This window comes from Balaenoptera physalus (assembly GCF_965194825.1).
Source record: "Balaenoptera physalus genome assembly, chromosome: 2".
NCBI lineage: Eukaryota > Metazoa > Chordata > Mammalia > Artiodactyla > Balaenopteridae > Balaenoptera > Balaenoptera physalus.
In genome coordinates, this window is record NC_138883.1 from 77,443,516 (window position 1) to 77,465,909 (window position 22,394).

Here is a 22,394-nt window from a genome sequence, read left to right on the forward strand (position 1 = left end):
AACAACGTAGATGCTTTGTAGGAACTTCCCATTCTAGCCTATATGTCTCTTAACCCTTCTGTCATATTTTCCACCCCTTTCTCTCTGCGCTGCCTTACGATTTCCTTAAATCAATCTTCCAATTCATAAATTCTCTTTTCAGCTGTATCTACTATACTTTTAAACCTGTAACTTGAATTTTTAATTTCAATGATTATTTTTAATTTTTAAAAACCACTGTGAGGTCTTTTTCAGTGCCACCTCCCCTCTCCTTTTTAAAAAATAATGTCCAAGTCTTGCTTTATAGTTTACATTGCTGCCTTTATCTCTTTAAATATTTCAACCATACTTTAAAAATTCCTTTCTGTAGTTCCTTAGGCTTGAATTCTTCATTTCGTTGCATTTTCTGACTCTCTAATGGTGGTGGATTTCCTTTCACACTGTATTTTTATGAGCTTGTATTCAGGAAGAGTTTTGTTGACTCGCATCTCAGCCCATATTCTAGCAGGTAGACACTCTCTAAGTGGTTTCATGGCTGTTTTTACAGAAGATTCATGGGTTTCACTGGTTCAAGGCCAGTTTTATGTACGTTTCTTGCTCTACATTCATGCACAGCATGGGAAGTTAAGCCCCACACTCCCGTTCCAGGTTATTAAAAACCCCAGCCCCTATAATATATATATCTGGTCAGGAGAGGTCTACGAGTTTTCCCAACTGCATTGTCTTCTCTTCATTACTATGATTTAGAGCACCTTCTTTTTTCTGGCACTTGGAATTTCTTTTTACTGCTTTTTTTGTAGTATATTTTACCCACCATTCCTACATATTTGGGATGGAAAGGAGAGGCTATTTGTGTCACTTTAATCTTCCATCTTAGAACATAATATAATGTATCTGAGGAAAGAGTTGTTCAGATGTGCAGGCTTGGAAAAATCTTAAATAGCCTTAAAATCAAAATTGGTCTTGATTTTGTTTGTTTGTTTTTTTGGGTTATATCAACTCAGGTACAAAGTTACTTTGTTTACAAATCTCTAGAGCTGGAAGTGCTAAAACTTCCCCCAGATGTTTGTTCCCCTCTTTAACAAACCTCACAGTCAGTAAATTATGAGACCTAATCTAACCCCCCTGCTATGGCTTGATGCTCACACAGTGGGAGGTGGGAAGACATGTTTTACTGGGCCTCTCTGCAACAGCAAAGGAAAGAACAAAAATTAAGGGCCAAAAAATGAAACATTAAGGGCAGAGAGTTAGTCCTACCAATTAAGCACAAGTACAAGTACTCTGAGAATGTTTTTAGAACACATTTAAAAAAACATGAGTAAACTAAGTGGATGTGTGGCACCCTGCAGCCAGAAGGAAGCCTGTGTGAGTTCTCATTGTCTTCCTGCTGCATCACCTTTTCCTGCAAGTGCAAGTTATTCCACAGATGTTCCTTCACCTCTTCGTCTGTGTCCTTCTGTGGAAAGAGATGTTGAATTTTATTCCTACAGGTCAATATGGAAATATAAAGCAGGGCGCAGGGATGCACTGAGGGCCAATGGACAGTTTTGCTGCGATCTTTATTACGAGGACAAAAGAATAGAAATGACAGAAACTCGTCCCAAAGGGCATGCGCTGACTCCCAAGTCAACTGTAAAGACGATGAGGTGTTGGGACTTCCCTGGTGGCGCAGCGGTTAAGAATCCGCCTGCCAATGCAGGGGACACGGGTTTGAGCCCTGGTCCAGGAAGATCCCACATGCTGCAAAGCAACTAGGCCCATGCGCCACAACTACTGAGCCTGTGCTCTAGAGCCCATGAGCCACAACTACTGAGCCCGCGTGCCACAACTACTGAAGCCCGCACGCCTAGATCCCATGCTCCACAACGAGAAGCCACCACAATGAGAAGCCCACACACCGAAACGAAAAGTAGCCCCCACTGGCCACAACTAGAGAAAGCCCGTGTGCAGCAACAAAGACCCAACGCAGCCAAAAATAAAATACAATAAAATAAATTTAAAAAGATATATATATAAATGGTAAATTAAAAAAAAAAAAAAAGATGATGGCGTGTCACCTCTGTGCACCTTGGCACCTCTGTGTCCATTGGTCCCCGGGGAAGAAGGACAAACCCTTTAGGGGCTGAGCACTGATCACCACCACCTGTATTACATGCTCCGCCAAAGCAGATGGGCGACTTACATAGCTGTACCGTGATTTTGCGAGGGAGATCAGCTCCTGATCGCCTGGGGTGCACATATTCAAACCAATGGGCAGCATTTTCTTGAGTGCAGCCACGATGAGGGAGGTCTGGATGGAATACAAGTCTCCCCTCCGCTTCGTCTTCTTCCGCTCCTGGTCCTGTCCTCCAGACTAGGAGGTGAGGTTGAAACAAACGGGCTCAGTGACTCTGGAAGGCACCGCCTCACCTTGGAGGCAGCCTGCCTCCTGTGGCCCCATCAGTACAGGGTGGGCCTTTCTATTAAACATTTCAGAGCACAGTAAAGGAGCATATGAAACAAAGACAACCAGGTGGCCCTTCAAGACCGGCCCTGACCCTGCGCCCTCTCCTTGTGCGCATGCTCACGGAACCACGTGACCAGACACACACCACGGACACCCACGGTCTCTGTTCGCTGACGTCTGGGCAGAATGAACAAACTGGTGTTTCTACTAAAAGAATGATTCGATAACTGACAAAATGACTGCAGAAAAGAACTGAGAATCCTGATGCTGGGTGGCAGCAAACAAGTGAAAGAGCATCTACCCTAGAGCAACTGCTCGTGGCCAGGGCTGGAGCGAGCCTTTTGGAGCACCGGCATCCCACTCAGCCTCTGCTCAAGGCAGCACACGTTCCTGCAGGAAAAGGGGAACCTCCAAGTAGGTGGGGCTGCTTTGGGATCTGGCTGGGGCAGAGTTAGGAGAAACAGTGCAGACAAGTGAGGAGGGAACGCCCCAAGTCTGGGGGAGTCTGCCCTCTTTTGGTTACACTTTGTCACCCCTTTCTGGGAGCGTTCATCCAATGAAGTGGGAGGTCTGAGAGAAGAGGCCAATGCACTAGGCTATGGCAGCCCCAGGCAACCAACTGAGGACCCTCTGCACCCACAACACGAGGTGGGTATGGGTGGGCTCAACAAAACAAGGCTCTGTGGTGACCCGATTTTCCTGAGTCAGGTTCCAGAAGAGCAAAGCTGCCCACGTGGTACGTCGTTTGCTGGACTCTGCCTCAGCTGAGTGGGCTCTTGCTGGAAGTGAGGAAGGGCTGGGTGGCCAGAGGCCGAGAATGAAGTCAGGGACCATGACAGGGGAGAATCGGGGCTCATTAAAGCTTTTGCTTTGTGAGGTGCATTCGAGTGTTTGCAGTATCCAGGTGGTCGCGCTGTGGTTCACAGCAACCCAAACACGTAAGGCTCTGGGAGCGGGGAAGAGGCCAGATGCTCCTCTGGAACTGGCTTGTAAGACCTGGGGCCCTGGGCTGGAACAGAATTTGTTTTATGAAGGATTGGCTTGCTGAGAGAAGATTAAGTAGGGTCAGAATGAACACTGCCTTGGGGCTGATCTCTTTAAATTACTTCCCAAAGTGTGAAGGAAGTTCGTAATTATTAATGGACACTCTTAAAATAGTGGTGACTTCTTTTACCCAGCTTGTGGTGGCTAAACCTTCGGGTGGTTACACCACAGAAACCGCAGTGAAATCCCTGGCCAGCAAAACCCAGTCTGACCAAATACTGCCAGACAATTCTACTTGTGCCTGGTGCTCCAAAACAACAGGTCAGATCCAGGACAGCAGTGGGAGGCGGCAGTGAGAAACATGAGGAGGGAGGGGGATTTGAGGCAGACAGGCAAGATACAAAGTGTCTTATGTTCTAGACACACAGTGGAGAGCTGATTCACACAAAGACCTCAAGAGCTCTATTTACTGAGTGCTTGTTGAGTTCCTTAGATGTTCTATCAGGCAGAGAATTCTAAAGGTTGTGCCTAATGCAGAACTCATTTAAAGTCTAAATTACCCTTGAAAATTGTAAGGGTAATTTGTGAGGTTCTATCCTCAGATTGTCCATAGAGGATAGAACCCAGTTTTGTGAATATAAATTATGAGGTATAGTTACATATACATTACATATAAATGTTAAGAGGTAAATAGTAACATGCAGTATATAATCAAGGAAGTATGAGAGATAGAACTCTGTGGATTTGATACACAATTTAAATAATTTCTTGCTCACTATTTTATTTGGCCAATCTCATGTTGTTCTAACTACAAATGCTGCATAAATGATGTGGCTCCAACGTGCCTGCTACTTAAATAAAGCATTTCTAATCCTCCCAACAAGGCTGAGATACCCAGTCAGTTTTATAAAGGGGAACATGATGTTCAGAGCAGTTAAGTGATTTTTCCAAGGTCACACAGCAGTTAAGAGTCTGGGCCAACATCCAGACCGACATCTACCTGGCCATGGCTCCATTTTCCTTTTCTAACTAAGAGCTGCACATGACCTGGTTCCTGCACATCTCCCTGTCTCTGCTACAGACCTGAGTGCAGAGGGCTTGGGACAAGTGGCAGCAGACACACATCAATGGAGACATAGAGAAATATTTCCAAGCAATAACCTGTATAGGTTACTAGAAAATTGTCCCAGGGTTTATTCCACTGTGTGCACGTTTTATGCAAAAACTCATGGCTATTTCCAATCCTTGCTGCTGATTCCAAATCCTTGACTTTAGTCCTTGGAAAACTCTCTTTGACTCATAGGAGCCTTGCACAAGAGGCAGACATGTATAGTGTGGAAGGGCTGGGATCACTAACAGCAGATAAGAGGAGTGAGTCTCCCGAGCTCTCAGCCTCAGTCAGCGTCCCTATCTGTCGGTGTGCTGGCTGCGGAGTGGGCAGCTGGGGAAGGGAGCAGAGATAGCAAGGAGACCTCGGATAGGGCGAGGCTTGGCTGGCTTCCCCGGCTTCCCCATTCCAAGGGTGGGTAGGGCCTATATTCACTCTTTGACAGGCAGTTGTCTTCCCTGAAGCAGGCCTGGGGGACCTCCAGGTGGGAAAATCCATTCTGTACCACCCCCATGGTGATCACAGTACAGAGGGTGGCCAGAGCCTGGCACCTCTAATACTAGGACAGAAAAGACACGTCATGCATTTGACCTGTACCTTTACTTGCATGGCCTGTGTGGAAAGACAAGAGAAAAGAAACAAGGAGAAGTCAGTCAGTGAAAGCAGGGGTCCAAGACACAAGGCAGCACATGTTAGTCACAGCTCTTTCACCCCCATTCCTCTGCCAACACAACAGAAAACCAACGGCTCTGGAAGCCTGTTGAGCACAGCATGAAGAGGGGGTGGGAGGTTAGGATGGAGGTTAATTGGATCAAAAGGACTTACACCCAGACCAAGCAGTGCATCCCTGGGGCAAGGTCATCTCAGAGACCAGCCTTCCAGAGTGTGTGACCCTCAGACCCTGGCGGTCTTCAGATCTGGCCACCCAAGTGAACTCTTAGATCTCATGCCTTCCCCCCCTCCCACCTCCCTCCTGGCACCTGGGTGGGATGCAGACAATCTGTCATGTAACCAAAGACCCCAATTTTCTTTTTTCCTTCCACCCACCACATTATCACCTCCAGAAGATCTGTGGTTACAAAAAGAGTTGGGAGAACTGAACTAAGGGGCCATGTATGTGCTTCCCCTAAAAAAAGTTTCTAAAAAATGTACTCTAGGAATATCCAAGGTGGTTCAGGATCACCCCACAGCCCAAAGGGTGGGAAATCTCCCTTCTGTGCTGTGACCTTGAAATATACCTTAGGTCAAAGGCTCCTACACGCTATAGGTTCTAATTTTATTCTTTTCTTCACATATTGCTAGGATTAGTTAACTCAACGCATTTCCCTAATGCTGGAAATGCTTTTATTTATGTATGTATGTATATATGTATTTATCTATTGATCTATCTATTTATGCATCTTTTTAATGTTAGCTGAAACTTTTTATTTCCGAAACAGAAATCTAGAAATTCCTATACCTTCAAAATCATTTCATTTCCCCACACTTTATCACCAATAGTTTATGACCAAATAGACAACTTATGTGTGAAGTTTAAAAAAACAGAGACTCTTAAGGGAAAAGGAGTTGGAGGAGGACACAGCACACGGTAGGTGGTGTGCTGTGTTGAGACAGCACAGGGGGAGGCTTTGGAACAAGGGCAGAGCTCTGCCATCTGAAGTGCTCATCCCCACTGAGGGGGTGAGGGAAGTAGAGACCAGTCAACCCAACATTAGATGGTAGAGGGAAAGGTGAATGTCCAGAAGCCAGTCTGAGAATGGGAGAGCGAGAGGGAGAACGAGAGTGAGACAGAGAGAAAGAGAGAGAGAGAGGCACCAAAGGAGGAGGGAGGGCAGTAAGAGAACAGGGAAGGGTAGAGGAGGGAATGGTAGAAAGAAGAGGGGGAGGGGATGGGAGACAGAGAGATGAAGTGAATGGGGGAGGGGGAGGGGGAAAGACAGGGAGAAGAAGAGAAAGAGGGAACAGGAAGGGGGAGAGAGAAGAGATGGGGGAGGGGGGCAGAGGGAGAGAGAGCACTTGAACTGCACAAGTGCAAAAGCAAAGGGAATACAAAAGAAAGTGAAAAAAAGGTGGGGGGGGGTGGAGGGAATGAGAGAGAGGCGAGTGAGCAGCTAGGGAGATGGGAAGAGGAAGCAAAGTCACACATGTCATTCTGAATACCCTTGACAAGCATAAAGATGTCTTCTCAACTCTTCCCTGCCCTTTTTCAATACACTGAAATCACGCTCATGGGGTGGAGTGGCTTTACACGAGGCACTCTAATATTTGCTGCATCACAACTCTTTTATTGTTTATAATCTTGGTCAAGGAACTGGCATTTCTTGGGCTAAACACATTCTAACTTACCATTCCCCTCTGAGGAAGCTGCTGCCATTTTTCCAGAAAACAAAACAAGTTTAAAAACAAAACAAAAAACACGTGCTCAGCTTAGTTATGTATTGCTTAACATGTATTTGCAAACTGGTGTTATATAAACAAAATACAATACAATGAGCTCTCCCCAAAATGTGCTTTAGCTGCTGGAAAAAAAGGACACATCTTTGAACTGACCTTCAATTAATCAAGTAAGAACAGTGTGGCCCACAGTATATTGTTTCCACTTCCTTTCCATCTGCAATGGCATGTGCAGTGTGTGTGGGCATGCAGCATTCCAGCACACATATCTCTGCCATATGCACTGAGGCCAACTTCATTTATACAACACCAGAATTCAATTATGAGTGCAGATAAAAGCAAGCACAGGTGATCATTCAGATCAGGTAGCAGAGAGAACATCTAATTTCAGGAAGGCAAAGGCAATGGGGATTCAGCTGATAATAAAGAGACTACCCCATCCCCATCCTCGCAATACGTAGTTCTACATCCAAAAAATACCAGAAATGGCTATGAGTTGCTGTTTATTGGAGGTATGATATCTCTCTGTCTGAAATAATGTGCTGCATTTATGTAACATTATTCAATTCTAGAGATGCATTTAAAACTGACTTTTCAACAGGGCCTACTAGTAGAGCTGGGAGAAGTCAGGCAGTAAGCTCAAGCCCATTCTACAGATTGGTAAACTGGGGCCCCGAGAAGTTAAGTGAACGATGCAAGGCCATACCTATACCGAGCAGCTGGGCCAAGAGTGGGACTTCGCTTCCTTTCAGGCTCTAGTCCTGTTTGCTACTACACTTTGTGTCTCAACTGAGGCCACAGGAACAATATGAATATTTGTTACCCTGAGAAGCACAGCAAATTATTATTTAACATCTAGGGAGTGTCCTTACATCCATTACACTGTAACTTTGACCCTCTCCAACACATCTCAGAAAAAACTGGCATACAATGTCAATGGAAATGAAATGAAAGCATCTGCTCCTATGGACTAACCTTACCAGCAGGAAAGATGCACAGATTCTGAATATGCTCATCCTCTGACAAGACTAACATACCCTTTTCCTCATTCAGTGATGTGAATGAACAATTTCAGGTTAGTTTGTTAGTAGGTTAGTTTTGAAACATCATTCTTTGTCACCTCTTCTCTTTCCAAGTATAAATCCAAGGACCCTGAGTATCCATTCATCACCAGAGGGCTGAGATTATCTTTGCCATTTCTGCTCATCTGGGATCCAAATCCTTGTATCAGAATCATTTTCTTTGCTTTTTTGCCACCCGCTGACAATAACAATGGATGCTAGCTGGTTCAATCAAAGGCCAAAAGATCTACCCCAAGTTGAAGGTAGCAAGGAATCTGTCTGGGATTCAGTGACTTTCACTAGGTGGACAGGGTCAAACGAGACACTGTAATGGTTTTAAGAAGACCCTTCAGAGGGAACTTAGGGACAGATATCCAGGGATCAGGAGTCTGAAAATATCCTTCCTCCTGTACCTCACATGAGCAGCTGTGTTTGCCAAAAGTCAAATGCAAAATAAACTTTGGAAAATCAAATATAAATTATCCAAAGCACAAAAGGATGCACCTTAAGTAAGGTTCCTTTGCAGCAAAGATTCCTCTTGAATGTGAATATATATATATCTAATCTCTCTACATTGTATGTGCACAGTTCTATTTATCAAACTTTACTAAACAGCGCATACCAGATTCTAAACTCTGAGAATCAAATTTTGGATGCTGGAAGAAGTGTTAATGTCAACATAGCTTAAAGATGGAAGGGATGGAAAGTTCAGAGTGATTGCAGCTGACCAGAGCTAGGCACGCTTGGTGAAGTTTTGGGTGTTGAAGTTTTCACTTTTGGTGGCCCCTGGTCTGCAGCTCTGCATACAAAGGTCTTCTATCCCAAATGGTTATTTGGAAGGTTGCCCCAAGAGCTTTGCTACAAACCCGCGACTGTCATCTTTCCAGAACTGGTTCTCACTTCTGAGGGGTTCCCGTGCACACTCCACCTTCCTGGTCCTCAGAGACAGCACTGTACCAGCAGTGAGAGAGATGCACACCTCAGGTGTCACACGTCTCTTATACGTGACAGTACAGTCAACCCTCACCCAGGCACGCTTCTCAGGGGAAGAGAGTCCAGGTAAGCCATGACAGCCGGGAACGAAACAGCACATTTAAGTAAGCGTTGTTTTTGTGTGTACACCTAAAGGAGTGTGTCTGAGAATTCTCTCCAATAAAAACAGCAAAACCTAACTGTGCAGAGCTGACTCAGGGGGAACCCGGAGGCCGGCTCCCCCTCCTGTATTCAACACTGCGACACCCTCCCTGTAGGTGACTCTGTTTTCAGACAGAGGTTTGGAACACCCTCTTTCAAACATTTCCCTGCAGGGGGATGGACAAATGTTTGGGTTTCTGAGTGCAACTCACTTGGAGAATAAACAGAAGGCATTAAGAGGTCAGCACAGCTGAAATAAAGCAGCTATTAGATGTTCAAGATAGGAAGAAAATAAGTGAACTGTAAGAATATGTGTCTACGAAATCTTCAAAGCAAGGCAATGTCCTCACAGCTAATTAAAAGGTGGCTCTAGGCACATGTATTTTTGCAGCTTTTCTACACAGCAAGTAGTTCTACTTTAAAACAAGTAACAGCAGTTTTTGTTTTGGAGACCTCTCGAATGCCTTCGGCAAGTCTTGAAACTTAAACTTTTTGACGCACAGAGCAGCTACTTATTCATAAAATGTGATGACCGTGCTTATTTGAGAGCAGTTTCTTCTGGCTCATTCTCAAAGAAAGAACAGTGGACCTGTTGGTTTCTGTGGTTTGACCTAAACGCAGTAGGAGCTAATCCCTTCATAAACCCAAGATATGTAGCTTAGGTCAAGTTTGGAGAGTCTTTGGAATTGATTTCTATGGACTTACTTTTGACATCTTGCTTTTGCTGTCTCCAGTTAAAAATGCCAAATTATTAATTTCGTTCTGAATCACAAAATTCTGCTCTTCCCTCTTGAAGTTCTAAGTGGGGGGAAATAAAAAAGCAAACATTACAAGAAAGTTGAGGTGTACCTTTCACCACCAACTCTAAATCCAGGGCCCCCATGTGTGCTTACGTGAGATTTACACCACAGGATGAAGACCTCTGCCACCATGCGGAAGAGCTGGTCAGAGTCAGCATCGGGGCTTTTGAGCCAGTTAGATCTGAGGTGAAAGATAAATGCATATGCATGTGGAATTCAGCAATGATTGGAAGAGTCACACTCTAAGAATTATACCGACGTCAGATGCACACATTTATCCAGATAAAATTGCATTCCCATAGGAGGCAATCTTCAGAGAGACTAAATATCAATATATTCCTTGCATGCTTAGATATAGGCATGTAACTGTTGTAGGTATCTTTGAAGACCTACAATAATCATTTCCATTTTACCAAAGGATTCCAGGATTCTCTTAGCAAACAGATGTCAGAAATCAACATTTCAAAATGGTCAAAGGTAAGGTTGTTTTGTCCTTTAAACTGAAGAGGTGATCAAGGTTACATTCTAAGTTTTGGGACAGGCCTCCTTTAATCCTCAAGGCTAGCAAGACTAGGAAAGTCTTGGTCACTATGACATCTAATCTTGTCAAGCCTCTGAAATTGTGAGCACTGCATAAACAGTTCAGGCCTTGCCCGTCTTCCTTTCAAAGCCACTTTTATGAATGAAATCTGTAAGATAATATTTTTTTAACTGTTATTTAAAGTGTATAGGCAGAGACCAAACATCTCCCATGCCCTTTGAAATGGTTTGCAAATTCCCTATAAATAGGCATTACTCATTTTTAAAAAAAATACTAGGCTAGGTAAATTTCACAGTGGCGGCAAGAAGGCTAAATTGCAGTAGAATTCAGTCATTTCCTAAAAGTTGTCTTGCCCCTATCTTGTGCATTTGAATTAAATTATATTTTGAAATGGCTGGGTGAGTAAATATCTGCATAAAGTAACACATTAGAAATTAAATTGTCTATCGTCTTTCTTAAAGAAAACTTTGGGGCTGTCATGAATGGTCTAAAAAACCTAATGTCCCTTGGTGTATGCATGGTAATAGCTATCAAAAAGCCAGTTCCCTAAGCCCTGGGACATCAGACTGAATTGTTCTGAGCAGCCTGTACCTTCTGCCCATTCATGGAAGGCACCAGGCTAAGGAAGAAAGGTGAAGACTCATGAGGCCAAAACCACCTCTGGATTCCTTTCTCATCTCCTCAATTCCTTCCTGCCCTGAGTTCCAGCCTCATGGACATTCTTGTCTAACCTTCCTTGTTTTCTACCTCAACTAGCCTCTCCTTTATAGGCAGACACTACAGGTGGTCTGCCCAACACTCATTCTCCTCTTCTTCCTTAGGCACAAAGCCCCATTTTACTCCGGGTGGCATTGTGCCCTGCTGAAGGTCACCTTACCCAGCCCCCCTCGAGGGACAGCCGTGGAACTAAGTTCTGATCAATGAGATGGAAGAGGAAGTTGTTGGATGAGCCTTCTGGAAAAGCTCTCTAAAAAGGATCAGATAGCTGAAGGTGCCCTTTTGCCTTTCTACTTCCTCTCTGGAATGAAAATATGACAGCTCAAACTCTAATTGGCATGTTGCACCTGAAGTAGCTTTGAACATGGAAGCCAACGTTAAGGACAGAAAGACAGAGGAGTGAGGGTTTCTAATGAGCAACCATACTGGCCATGGATTGGCTATCTCTGGACTTCCTTCATGTGTGAGATTTAACTTCTAATTTAAGCCACTCTATAAGGTATCCATCACTAGAAGCCAAATGCAATCTGAACTCGAGGCTTGATATTGGTAACGCTTTTTGATTTCTTTCATATTGATTTTTCAGGAGCGCTTTTTCAGGGTCAAGTGTCAGGTTTTATCAGAACCGCCAGCTGTTCCTTCTGTAGCGTTTTGGTTTAAATGTGCTTTATAGGCTTGCACTATGCCTTGAGTGGGAAGAAGCAAGGGGTCACATCCTATCCCGCTGAGGAAAAGCACAGCCACAGGGAGTGAGTCGCAGGAACACTGAAAGCAAAATCTCAGGTAAACATTTGCTCACAGGAGAAAGGAGAGGCTTTGCATACCATTGCCTTCATATGGGAATGCAGTTTCAGCTGAATGAATTTAGTTTTCAACACCCTTCTTCCAAGAGGCAGATTTTTACTCTTTGTCTTTAGTGAGGTTCTTTCTTCAGGTTCAGAATGGTGGGTACACATGAACCCACCATTAAATGTTTTCCCCCTAGGCACGTAAACTCTCTGCACCTCTCAAACCAGATGAAGTCAGTATTTGCAGGAGGACAGAAGATCCTGACCTTGCCTCTCCAACGTGCCCGTATACTTCCTACCCCCAAATGATGTAACCAGACTCTCTCCTCCCTGCTCCCAGCCTTCCACAGAACTCAGACCTTTCTCAGCATTCAGACATTTGATCCTTTTGGAGGTACCTAGCCGACCTGTGGGTTTCTTTTATCATCTGCTCTGCATGCTGCCAAAAGGCAGCTGGGAAATGCAAAGCTGTAGGTGGGGAAGACGGTTGGTTTTAGAGGTAAAACAGAAACAAAAAGCAGGAGAATACAGGAGAGTTAGACTGCTGTTGTCAAAATGCCAACATAGCAGGTTTTCGAAGAAAGTAAAGCCAGTTATCAGGTTTTGAAAGAAAGTAAAGCCATGTTCCTATATTCACGGTCAGGTTGTCTGACTAAGAGGTAAGAGCTTTATCTCTGCCTTGTTCCTGAGCCTCTTGTAGAGGATACAGCCTGAGGTGGTCACCACACAGGATTTACTTGGATTCCCTTCAACAGTTTGTGAGATGGGTTTTCACCCAAAATCGTACTATTTAAAGTTGTTCGTTTCTGTTCAGAGTGTGTCTGATTTCCAGAAAGGAGGCTGAGACGCTGCTGCCTTGTGTAGAGAGGTTTGTTGAACCTATGCTGATGTATAATCTCCTGGCATGAGGAGATGGAGCCCTGATTCGCCCTGCTCGGGCCACGGCACGTTTGGAGCTCTTGCTTATTCTGCGTCAGCTTCAGGTTCAAAACTGACCCACAGAAGCTTCTCTTCAGAAGACTGTTTCAGATGTCAAAGAGACTCGGAACACTGTTGTGACAGGGCTGAAGGAAGTCCAAAGGTTTAATATGACGAGAGAAAACAGGAGAGGACAGGACAAGATGGCTGTCTTCAATGTTTAAAGAGCTGCCGCAAGAGAGATTGGAGTAGTTTTGTGTGGCTCGAGAGAGCAAAATCAGAGTTGATAGGAGATACAGATCTGAACTCAAAAACCGTTCAAAGTGGGGAGAAGGGGAATTGGATGAAGGTGGCTAAAGGTATAAACTTGCAGTTATAAGATAAATAAGTCCTAGGGGGTGTCAGGTGCAACATGATTAATCTAATTAACACTGTATGTTATATATGAAAGTTAAGAGCGTAAATCCCAAGAGTCCTCATCACGAGGAAAAAATACCTTTTCATGTCTTTTATTTTGTATCTGTGTCAGGTGATGGATATTCACTAAACTTATTGTAAGCATTTCATGATGTATATAAGTCGAATCGTTCTGTTGTCTACCCTACACTTACAGAGGGCTGTGTGTCAATTACATCTCAATAAAACTGGAAGAAAAAAAATGAATGAGAAAGAGTTGAACAAAAATGGCTTTAACTGTCTGAAACTAGAATGGGAAGACACGCACAGTATGGCTGTACCTGTCGTCCATAACCGTGGTGGATAATCAGGCAGGAAATGCACCGCTAGGAAAAGGGAAGAGGGTATTGATTCATCCAGTTATAGGTAAGATGAGCTGACCTCTATTATTCCTGCCAACTCCACAATCCCGTGCTTCCAAGCCAGCCAGTTCTTTTGGGTGAAGAAAGAACTTGAAGGAGGTAAAGGCACACACACAGGAAGGAAGGATTTCTAAGCGAGGCTCAGATGGCCATAATGCTCCCTGGTGTTCAGGGAAGAAAGGGTTGAAAAGCGGGGATGAATGAATTAATGATGATCTCTAAGACTCTCTGGCATTGCCATTTTTAGCAACTGTCAAACAACGTGTAAGTGGAACACACTCTATCTTGCATCTTGATCGTCAATAGTGACAAATGCAGTTAAAGAGCTATTCCAGGGGCAACCTTACTCTACTTTCATTTCTGTTTGCACCTCAAACTCTGACAAATTCCTTCGCTAACCTGCTAGCATAATTATGTTATCAGAAATGACTGAAATGATGACCCTGAAAGCAGGATTTCTTTTGAGACAGTAAAATTCCCCCCAGATAGGTAAGGAATTTCATACATACACACACACATACACACACACTTATATATAGTGTGTGTAAGATGTTTATTTTGCAAAGCTAAATATAAGTAATCTTAAGTAAATATTTTAAACAGTAAGTACAATTTACCATATGAAATAAATGCTAAAATGGGCATATCCAGACCTATTCCTTGCCCATGACAGAATGGCATACCACTCAAAAAGTCAGCAACGTTCCCCCCAATATCCCTAGGTCTTTTCAGTATCTACAATGGAGTATTTTAAAATTAAACCTTCCCAAACTTACATTTTAGGCCTCTAAGCTTTAAGAGGGTGTGGTATAATAAAAACATCTATTCGGTCTTCGCCTTCCCCTGGGACCAACAGTCCTTTGTTCCTTTGCCTGTTCATGAACATCAGGCTACTATGCCTTCATTTCCCCCTCATCCAGCTTAAATTCCATGGCCAACCGTTAGAATTACCCTATTATATACACCCTCAACTCCCTAACCCATTTTTCTTCGTCACACTCATTTTGCAAAGCCCCAACTCTCTTCCCAGTCTGGGCCTGTACCTGGCAGCCAAACTGGCTGGAGAAAAACACGACTTGCCAACGGGTCCCACTTTAAATTCAGGACCGCAGATCTCAAGTGGGGCCCTGGATGCAGCCCGGCGACCCCACCCACTTCCCTGGCCCACCCGCTCTCCCGCTCTCCCTGGGCCCTGCCTCCTTCCTCCTCAAACCTCCAAGCACCTTCTCTATCTCAAAAACTCTCCTCTCGAGCCTACTTCTTCCCCCAGCTAGCAGCCCGTTTCTCTGTTCCCCTTTACAGTTAAAACTCCTTGAACAAGTTGTCTGTACTGCTATCTCCAAGTCCTTTTCTCCCATTCTCTTCCAACCTGCTCCAAAGAGGTCCTCATCTCCATCGCTCTGTTGAAACTGCTCTTGTCAAGGTCACCAATAACCTTCATTCATCATCATTCTTTCCTCCTGGAAATCCCTTGTGAAGTTGGCGTCCAGGACACAACATGCTGTTGGTTTCCTCCCGTCTCACTGGTGGTTCCCTCTCAGTCTCACTCACGGGATCCTTCTCTTCTGCCTGACCTGAGCACACGGGCTCAGTCCTTAGAACTCTTCCCTCTCCCTCTCAAGCCTTTATTTATCTCATCCAGTCTCATGTCGCTCAAAGACCACATATCAGCGTGTAGGTGACTCTCAAATTCTCATGTCTACACCAGACCTCCCTCCTGAACTCTGGACTCATATATTCAACTGCCCACTCAACATTTTCATTTCTGTATTGAAGAGGAAACTCAAATTTAATACGACTGAAAGTGACATCCTGATCTTGCCCTAAAAAAACTTCTGTATCCACAATCCTCCCCAACTCAACTGCTGGGAACTCCATCCTTCCATTTGCCCAGAGTCATCTTTGACTCCCCTCTTTTCTCTTATCCCCGATCTGCAGGTCCCAAGGGCTCTACCTTTAAAAGCAGGCCCAGAATCTGACATCTTCTGTCAACCTTCACTGCTACCAGCCTGGTCCCAGCCACAACCAACTCTTTTTTTTTTCTTTTTAATTGTGGTAAAATATACGTAACATAAAATTACTCATTAGCAACATTTAGTACGACCATCACTATCTCGTTTCAGAACATTTTCAGGACTCTGAAAGGAAACCCCAGCCCCATCACGCACGGGCCCCCCATCCTCTGCCCCAGCCCTGGCACCACGAGTCCGCTCTGCACCCTCAGCTCTTGACTGGGTCACCGTGAGCCTCTCGGCCGGTCTCCTCACTTCCTTATTTGCCCTGATCCCTCACCACAGCGTTCAAAGACTGAGTCAGATCACATCACAGCTTATCTTCAAACCTACACCAACTGCTCATCTCGCTCAGAGGAGAAGCCCTGGCCCCGTGGAGAGAAGATGGCTTCTCGGGCATCTCCTGTTGCTCTCCTCACCCCTCACTCTCCTCCAGCTGTACTGGCCTCCTCGTGATGCCCTGAACATCCCAACACACACCCCTCCCTCAGGGCTTGCACCAGATGCTTCCTTTTCCTGGGAACATAACCCTTCCCCAGACCTGCAGGGTTCCCGACCTCACCTCCTTCGGGTCAGTGTTCAAATGTCGCTTTCTCAGTTAACATTCTTTTAAAACTGCTACCCTGGCACTCCTAATTCCCTTTACTTTGCTTGTATAATTTACTTAGATAAGTAAATTATAAGTAAAGTGTATAAGTAAATATATAAGTATATAGGTAAGTATATTATAAATATGCAAGTATTTATTTTGTTCATTGTCTGCTCGCCCCACTCTCCTGCCGGAATGAAAGCTCCCTGGGCCAACATCTCTTTCTGTTTTGTTCTCTCTTGTCCCCTAATGCCTTCAACAGTGCCTGACACACAGTCAGTAATGTCTGGTGAATGAAATGTGTGACAGAGCAGCAGAGGGGCAGAAGTGGGTCGCTGCTGCCCTTATTCGACTAACTCCCTCTTCCCTGTGGTGGCCTGTGAAGATGGAAGGGGTGGCCATGCCGCTGATCATGTAGAATCACTGGCCAAGGAAAAGCATTGCCCAGAGGTCCCACACCGGGGATTCTGTGGGGGAGGGGCACCGGTGGTGGCAGCTGTGACCTCCCTCTCTCACCTGTAACAAAACCCAATACCGTCTCTCCATCCTGGGGACTCGCCTAGGCCTCCTCCGTACCTGTTGTTGTCCACGTAGCGGATCAGCATGGGGTAGAAGGCATAGAGGTCTCTGCAGAGGACGGCAAACTCATCCAGGATGAGGAGCTCTGCCTCCTGGGTGTCCCCTCTGCTGTCGGCTTTCAGCTGCTCCTCCTCCTGCACAGTCTTGACAGCCTTCTTCTTCAGCTTCTCCAGAGTTGGGATGAAGTGGCTTCTTAGCAGGTCCGCCCTGGCCTTGCTGATGATTGGCTGGGCATACACTGTGTTTGCAAACAAAGGGCCTCCCCCTCATTGTGCATGTTATGACAATCGATGAAAGGAAAGAAGTGATACTCAAAGGTGAGGCTGTGAAAAGCCATCAACTCAGGATGGCACTTGCCCTTCCTTCATCCTCTGCTTGGCACTTCCATCTCATGAAGCCTCAGTTGCTGGAGGCGGGGGTGGAGCTACAGGAGAAGGTCTCTATTCCTGTTCTGCTTCTCTAGGCCATAGGGAAACCTTGCCACCCTTTAACTCTTCACATATGGCGTTTGCTATACCTCTGAGCTCTTCATAACAGACTATCTTGTTTCATTTTAGAGTACATTCATGTTGGTTTTAGCTCACTAGCTAGATTATAAACCTTTTATTCATAATAACCAACACTGTGCTGAGTCAAGAGTAGGCACTCAATACTACGCTTTCTGGTTTATAGAAAAATCTCTTGTTAAAAATATATGGACCCAACCACAGTTCTCAGCCCCCAGGACTTGAGAACTGCCAACCTACTGCCTGGGGACTCCTCTGGGCCCTGAGAAAAGCAGAGAAACTACTATCATCTATAATAAACTGAGAGGCAGACTGGGGTGGCCACTAGAAGTCAATGAGCAGAAACAAGCAATCAGTGGGACCTGCGACTATGAGTCCAGCCTTCTTGAAGAGAAAGATAAAACTTGCATGTCTCATCGAGTTTCTTAAATGGAATATCCTATTGATCTAATTCATAATAAAGATGAGAATCAGAGTAATTATTTAAAGATAAGTGAAATAAAATTCTCAAGAGTCATGAACCATTCACAAAGTACATTGCGTATTTTGTGTATTTCAAAGGTTCTTTAATGTAGGGCGTTTCAATTGGAAACAGCCTATAATCCAGCACTTTTTCTTTTTAATCTCACTTTACCTTATTTTTTGCTTTCATAAATAAGGCTGTTTTAGAAAGAGAAGGCAAAAACAGTTCTCTGCTGAGAAGCATTAACCAACAGGTCGAAACAACACTGTGATGGCTCACATTTCACACTCCAGCCTTCACCGGGCTGCATTTCTGCTTTGGACCTGGAGTCGGAATGGCTGTTCCAGATATGGGTGATTTGAGGTTGCTATTTAAAATGGACTTTGTTTAGGCACCAGGAATGAAGTGGCCTAACTGAATGAGATCTGGGTTCACCTGTGAAATAACAGGTCAAGTTCAGTTCCCATCAGTGTGCTGTGACATCTTTCCACTGCACCACTGGGGAAGCTAAGGGAGTCCATCCTTCGATTACCTTCCTTCCCTTAATCCAGATTTAGAAATTAGAGCTCCTCAACAAATTGCCTTAGGGTTAACAATATTCTTGGGCTAATAGGTAAGAAAGGAACGCCAACTTTATCTACTCATATGTTCCCAGAGGCCTACACTGTCTAGGAGCCATCAGTACCCAAAGTATTTATAATTTGAAGTTCATTTCAGAGACAGGAAGGGGGTAGAAGTTTTCTTCCTTGGAATATCTACTCATTTGTCCAGGAAGCTAATAGCTACCACTGATCCCACCATTGTGTTTTATGGTTAGGAGATTGTAGGGGTGAAACAGCTACGGTCCATCAAAACTGCAGGTCCCTCAAAGGCAATGACTTTGCTTTAGCTTCTGTCTTCTCGACTCTCTGACAGAGGACACTAAAATATTCATGGTTTCCTGACTGTGGAAAGTGTGGTTATTAATTTTCCAAGCCTCTCCTCTTTTGGAGTTGTTTCAGGAGCAGAAAATCAGCTAACAACATTCATTAAGAGCCTACTGCATGCAAGGAGGAGTACAAAACAAGACGGAAATCCAAGTGAGGCTACTGTGAACCTAAGTTAGAGAGTGTCTTAGGAAGCATAACGTGAAATACAAATGCTAGAAACTTACAGTACAGCCCAGATGGGAGTGAGTTTTGTACGTGTGGAAAACACGCAGGATCACTTACCAAGAAAATATGGACAATTATTACTGTAAGAGCAAATGGAATTCTTAAGTACCAAAAGCAAATAAGTAATGATCATGGGATTCGGGTAGAGTTTATCAAGAAGGGCTTCCTGGAGATTCGAGGGACCTGGATTAGTTGGGGAGTTAGGCAGGAGCATTTGCTCCAGGAAGCTTTACAGGGGAATAAGTCAATTCTTTTCACTGTTAAATAACTAAGTGCGGGGAGGGGGAATAGCTTAAAGGTAGACTAAGCGAAGAAAAGAGAGTCCAGGCATCTTGGTGCTGGGGCCGGGGCCGGGGAGGAAAGGCATGTGTGGTACCTGCAATGCGCTTCATCCAGGAGGCCTCATCGATGCTCAGGTTGTTGTTGATGATTTTCAGAATGTTGCCCAGGATGACACTGAGGTGTTCAGAGGTGACCTTGGTGCACCAGGGCCCTGTGCTGGGGGGCAGGTGCTCAGGCCCCCGCTCCCACCAGTAGGACAGGTAGTTGCACAGCATGGGCAAGATCACCTCGATGACGTGGGGCATCTCCGTGTACCGGGCCCCTGACTCGGCCAGGTCGTTGATTTCCTTCATCAGGCCTTCCAGCTGAGGGATGTCAGGGCACATCTCCTCCACCGTGTCTGGCATCCCCAGAACTGACCGAGAGGGTACAGGAAGAATAAAGGGACAGTAATTCAAAAGCACAAATAGTGCAACCTTCTCTCTCTCTGTCCACCCCTCCTTTGGTCTTTAGACATAGTTTTCCACCCCAGAGCCTCAAACAAGTAAGCTCCGGATACAGAGGAGCTTTTGCTCTCCTGCTGCCTTTGTAAAGACTGAAGCTTCCAGAGGCTGGGTTATCTTCTAGATGTCATATTCAGGTTAAGACACTTAAACTGAATCTTAAAGGAGCATAACAGATACATGGCCGAGGGACATTTCATAAGACTTCTCTGTGATACAGTCAGTCTCTTGCTTCTCCATCCTGGCCTCAGTGCATGCACTGCAGGAAAGGCAGGACTAGGAGGAGAAAAGCAACCCATCGGTGCTGAGTTGCCAATTTGTGGTTCGGTCACCTGGATGTCTGTACTGTTTCAAAAAGGAAAAAGAAACATCTTGCATCAAAGATTCTTTCAGCTGCACCAGAGACAACACTTTCCATCCAGTTGAAATTTCGGGGAAGAAAGCTTTGCACATACATTGATTTCTGAGTTTACAAAAGAAGTTACTGATGACCTGAAGTAACCTTTGCCAAGACCTCTTGTCATTCACTTAAACCTTTTTGTTTCTGAAGATTTATGTGCAAGGAATAGTGAGTCAGCCCTATCTCTTCCTCACACTGAGTGACTGAGGTCACTTCACTGATCGAGGAAAGACAGGATGAGATGATGACAGAGTTCAACATTAAACGTTGTCAGATACAAGAATAGCAAACAGAAGAAGCCAAGGGGATATCTGTCTTGTTCTTCTTAAGGCAAAGGACACTCTTTCCCTCCAAGACAGGAGGAGAAGACAAGAAACATCCTGAGGTTCCTGATGGGTGAGACGAAAACAAGGGCTCTGAGTGGCAGGGCGGGGCATGGTTGAAAAGAAGCACAGGCCAAAAGCTCTGCAGAGCGTCCATTTATGTCATAGCCCCCAGGGTCCGCCTGGGCCTGGGAGGCAGCTCATTGCAGACTCCACCCACGGGCCAAACTTCTCACAGTGGGGCCAAAGCATCAGACACCGGGGGGCTAGGGAGTCAGAGAAGCAACAGGAAAATGTGGTGCATTTTAGATCCACTAGTGGAGCCTATTAGATCCACTAGAAGATTTGAGGAAATTCTTTTTGATATTAGAAGTAAAGTGTAAAGTTCTCATGAATTTCAAAGGACAGAGCAGAAACTTCAAATAAAATGTGCCGTTTAGTGAATTGGGTTGTGCCCGCAGGCCCTTTGCCATGGGGTTACTGCTGGTGTGAAGTCTCTCTCTTTTCTAGATTTTAAGTCTATAGGAATGGAAGGGTTAATGAATAAGAGGCCACTGCAAATTCTTTGGCCTTTAGGAATATGGGCCAATTGAAGGGATTGTCTTGATTTCTGTCATAATTGTCCTGCCTGGAGCAGAGATCCAGAATAATCCTGGCTGCCTTGGAGACAATGAATCTGTAGCTGTTACAAGTGGTTCTAGGAGATGGTGTGCAGCTGCACAGTGAGGGACTTGGAAGAGCCTCCCTGCTATGGAGCAGGCCCTGTGAGGTGCTAACACCCTTTCCCTAACTGTGATTTTCTGTTGCTATCGGTATGGCCTTTCGGCAGGTAGAAGACTACAGATCTCTCTTCCTTGGAAGTTAGGAGTGAACCAATGTCCTTTAAATCCAAACAATTCAAAAGGACTAGTAGGGCTTCCCTGGTGGCGCAGTGGTTGAGAGTCTGCCTGCCAATGCAGGGGACACGGGTTCGAGCCCTGGTCTGGGAAGATCCCACATGCCGCGGAGCAACTGGGCCCGTGCACCACAACTACTGAGCCTGCGCGTCTGGAGCCTGTGCTCCGCAACAGGAGAGGCCACGATAGTGAGAGGCCCGCGCATCGCGATGAAGAGTGGCCCCCGCTTGCCGCAACTAGAGAAAGCCCTCACACAGAAACGAAGACCCAACACAGCCAAAAATAAATAATAAATTAAAAAAAAAAAAAAAAAAAAGACTAGTAGCATGAAAGCCAAAGAACATCGAACTCCTATGATTTACAGTGTAAGGGAATTATACAGGTTAGACACGATCCACTGCCAATGCTGGTCATTTGCAGAGAACAAGTCCAGCCTGTACCCTGCTGCAGAGCAACAAGAATCAGGGGTGACATCAACCTGGGGGTCTGGGGAGACTCTCACAAACAAAATCATTTGACACATACAGTGTCAGAATCAATAGGTACGAACAGTACAGTCAAACATTCTACCTTCAAGCTCTGCACACAGAACAATGCCAACTGCCACAGATGCAACTGAGTTTACAACTGTTTGCTATAAAATTACACGTGAGAAGGCTCAGGGCATGTGTGTGTTTAAATGTCACATCGACAATACATCATCGTGGGCACTTTTTTTTCCCTACCTAAGAGAAACACAGAGTTGCTTGAGGTTGCTTCACTGGAGTCATTACAATGACCTTTAAAAGTTATTTATATGTAATTGGTCCTCGAGGGGAAGAAACATTTGTGATTTACTTGGTGTTTTGTTCTTCAAATGCCACGTAATAAACCCGCAGAATGAATGCTGCTGAGTTATCTACCTGAAAAAGAGCTCAGCTGGGTCCTATTAGAATCAGACACAAGAATGTAAGAGGGGACCATTGGAACACACTGGCCTTCCATCTGCTAGATCAGTGG

The 22,394-nt window shown here is 45.0% G+C and overlaps 1 protein-coding gene and 1 long non-coding RNA gene across 7 annotated transcripts in view; one reads left to right on the forward strand and one right to left on the reverse strand.

The window, feature by feature from the left end:
* Nucleotides 1-21,711, forward strand: part of LOC309656284 — a 374,358-nt gene extending 352,647 nt beyond the window's left edge. Inside the window, exon 6 of the long non-coding RNA XR_014261241.1 lies at nucleotides 21,410-21,711. This is a non-coding gene — a long non-coding RNA (uncharacterized lncRNA). The remainder of the gene's footprint in view (nucleotides 1-21,409) is intronic.
* RYR3 (ryanodine receptor 3) overlaps nucleotides 1-22,394 on the reverse strand; it is a 570,624-nt gene that overhangs the window by 52,732 nt on the left and 495,498 nt on the right. For all 6 annotated transcript variants that reach the window (XM_082452325.1, XM_082452326.1, XM_082452324.1 and 3 more), the window contains 6 exons: nucleotides 19,368-19,688; nucleotides 16,866-17,106; nucleotides 10,000-10,087; nucleotides 9,812-9,904; nucleotides 2,162-2,332; nucleotides 1,376-1,435 (listed from right to left, as the gene is read on the reverse strand). In XM_082452325.1, the coding sequence (XP_082308451.1) occupies nucleotides 1,376-1,435; nucleotides 2,162-2,332; nucleotides 9,812-9,904; nucleotides 10,000-10,087; nucleotides 16,866-17,106; nucleotides 19,368-19,688 (974 nt within the window). The remainder of the gene's footprint in view (nucleotides 1-1,375; nucleotides 1,436-2,161; nucleotides 2,333-9,811; nucleotides 9,905-9,999; nucleotides 10,088-16,865; nucleotides 17,107-19,367; nucleotides 19,689-22,394) is intronic.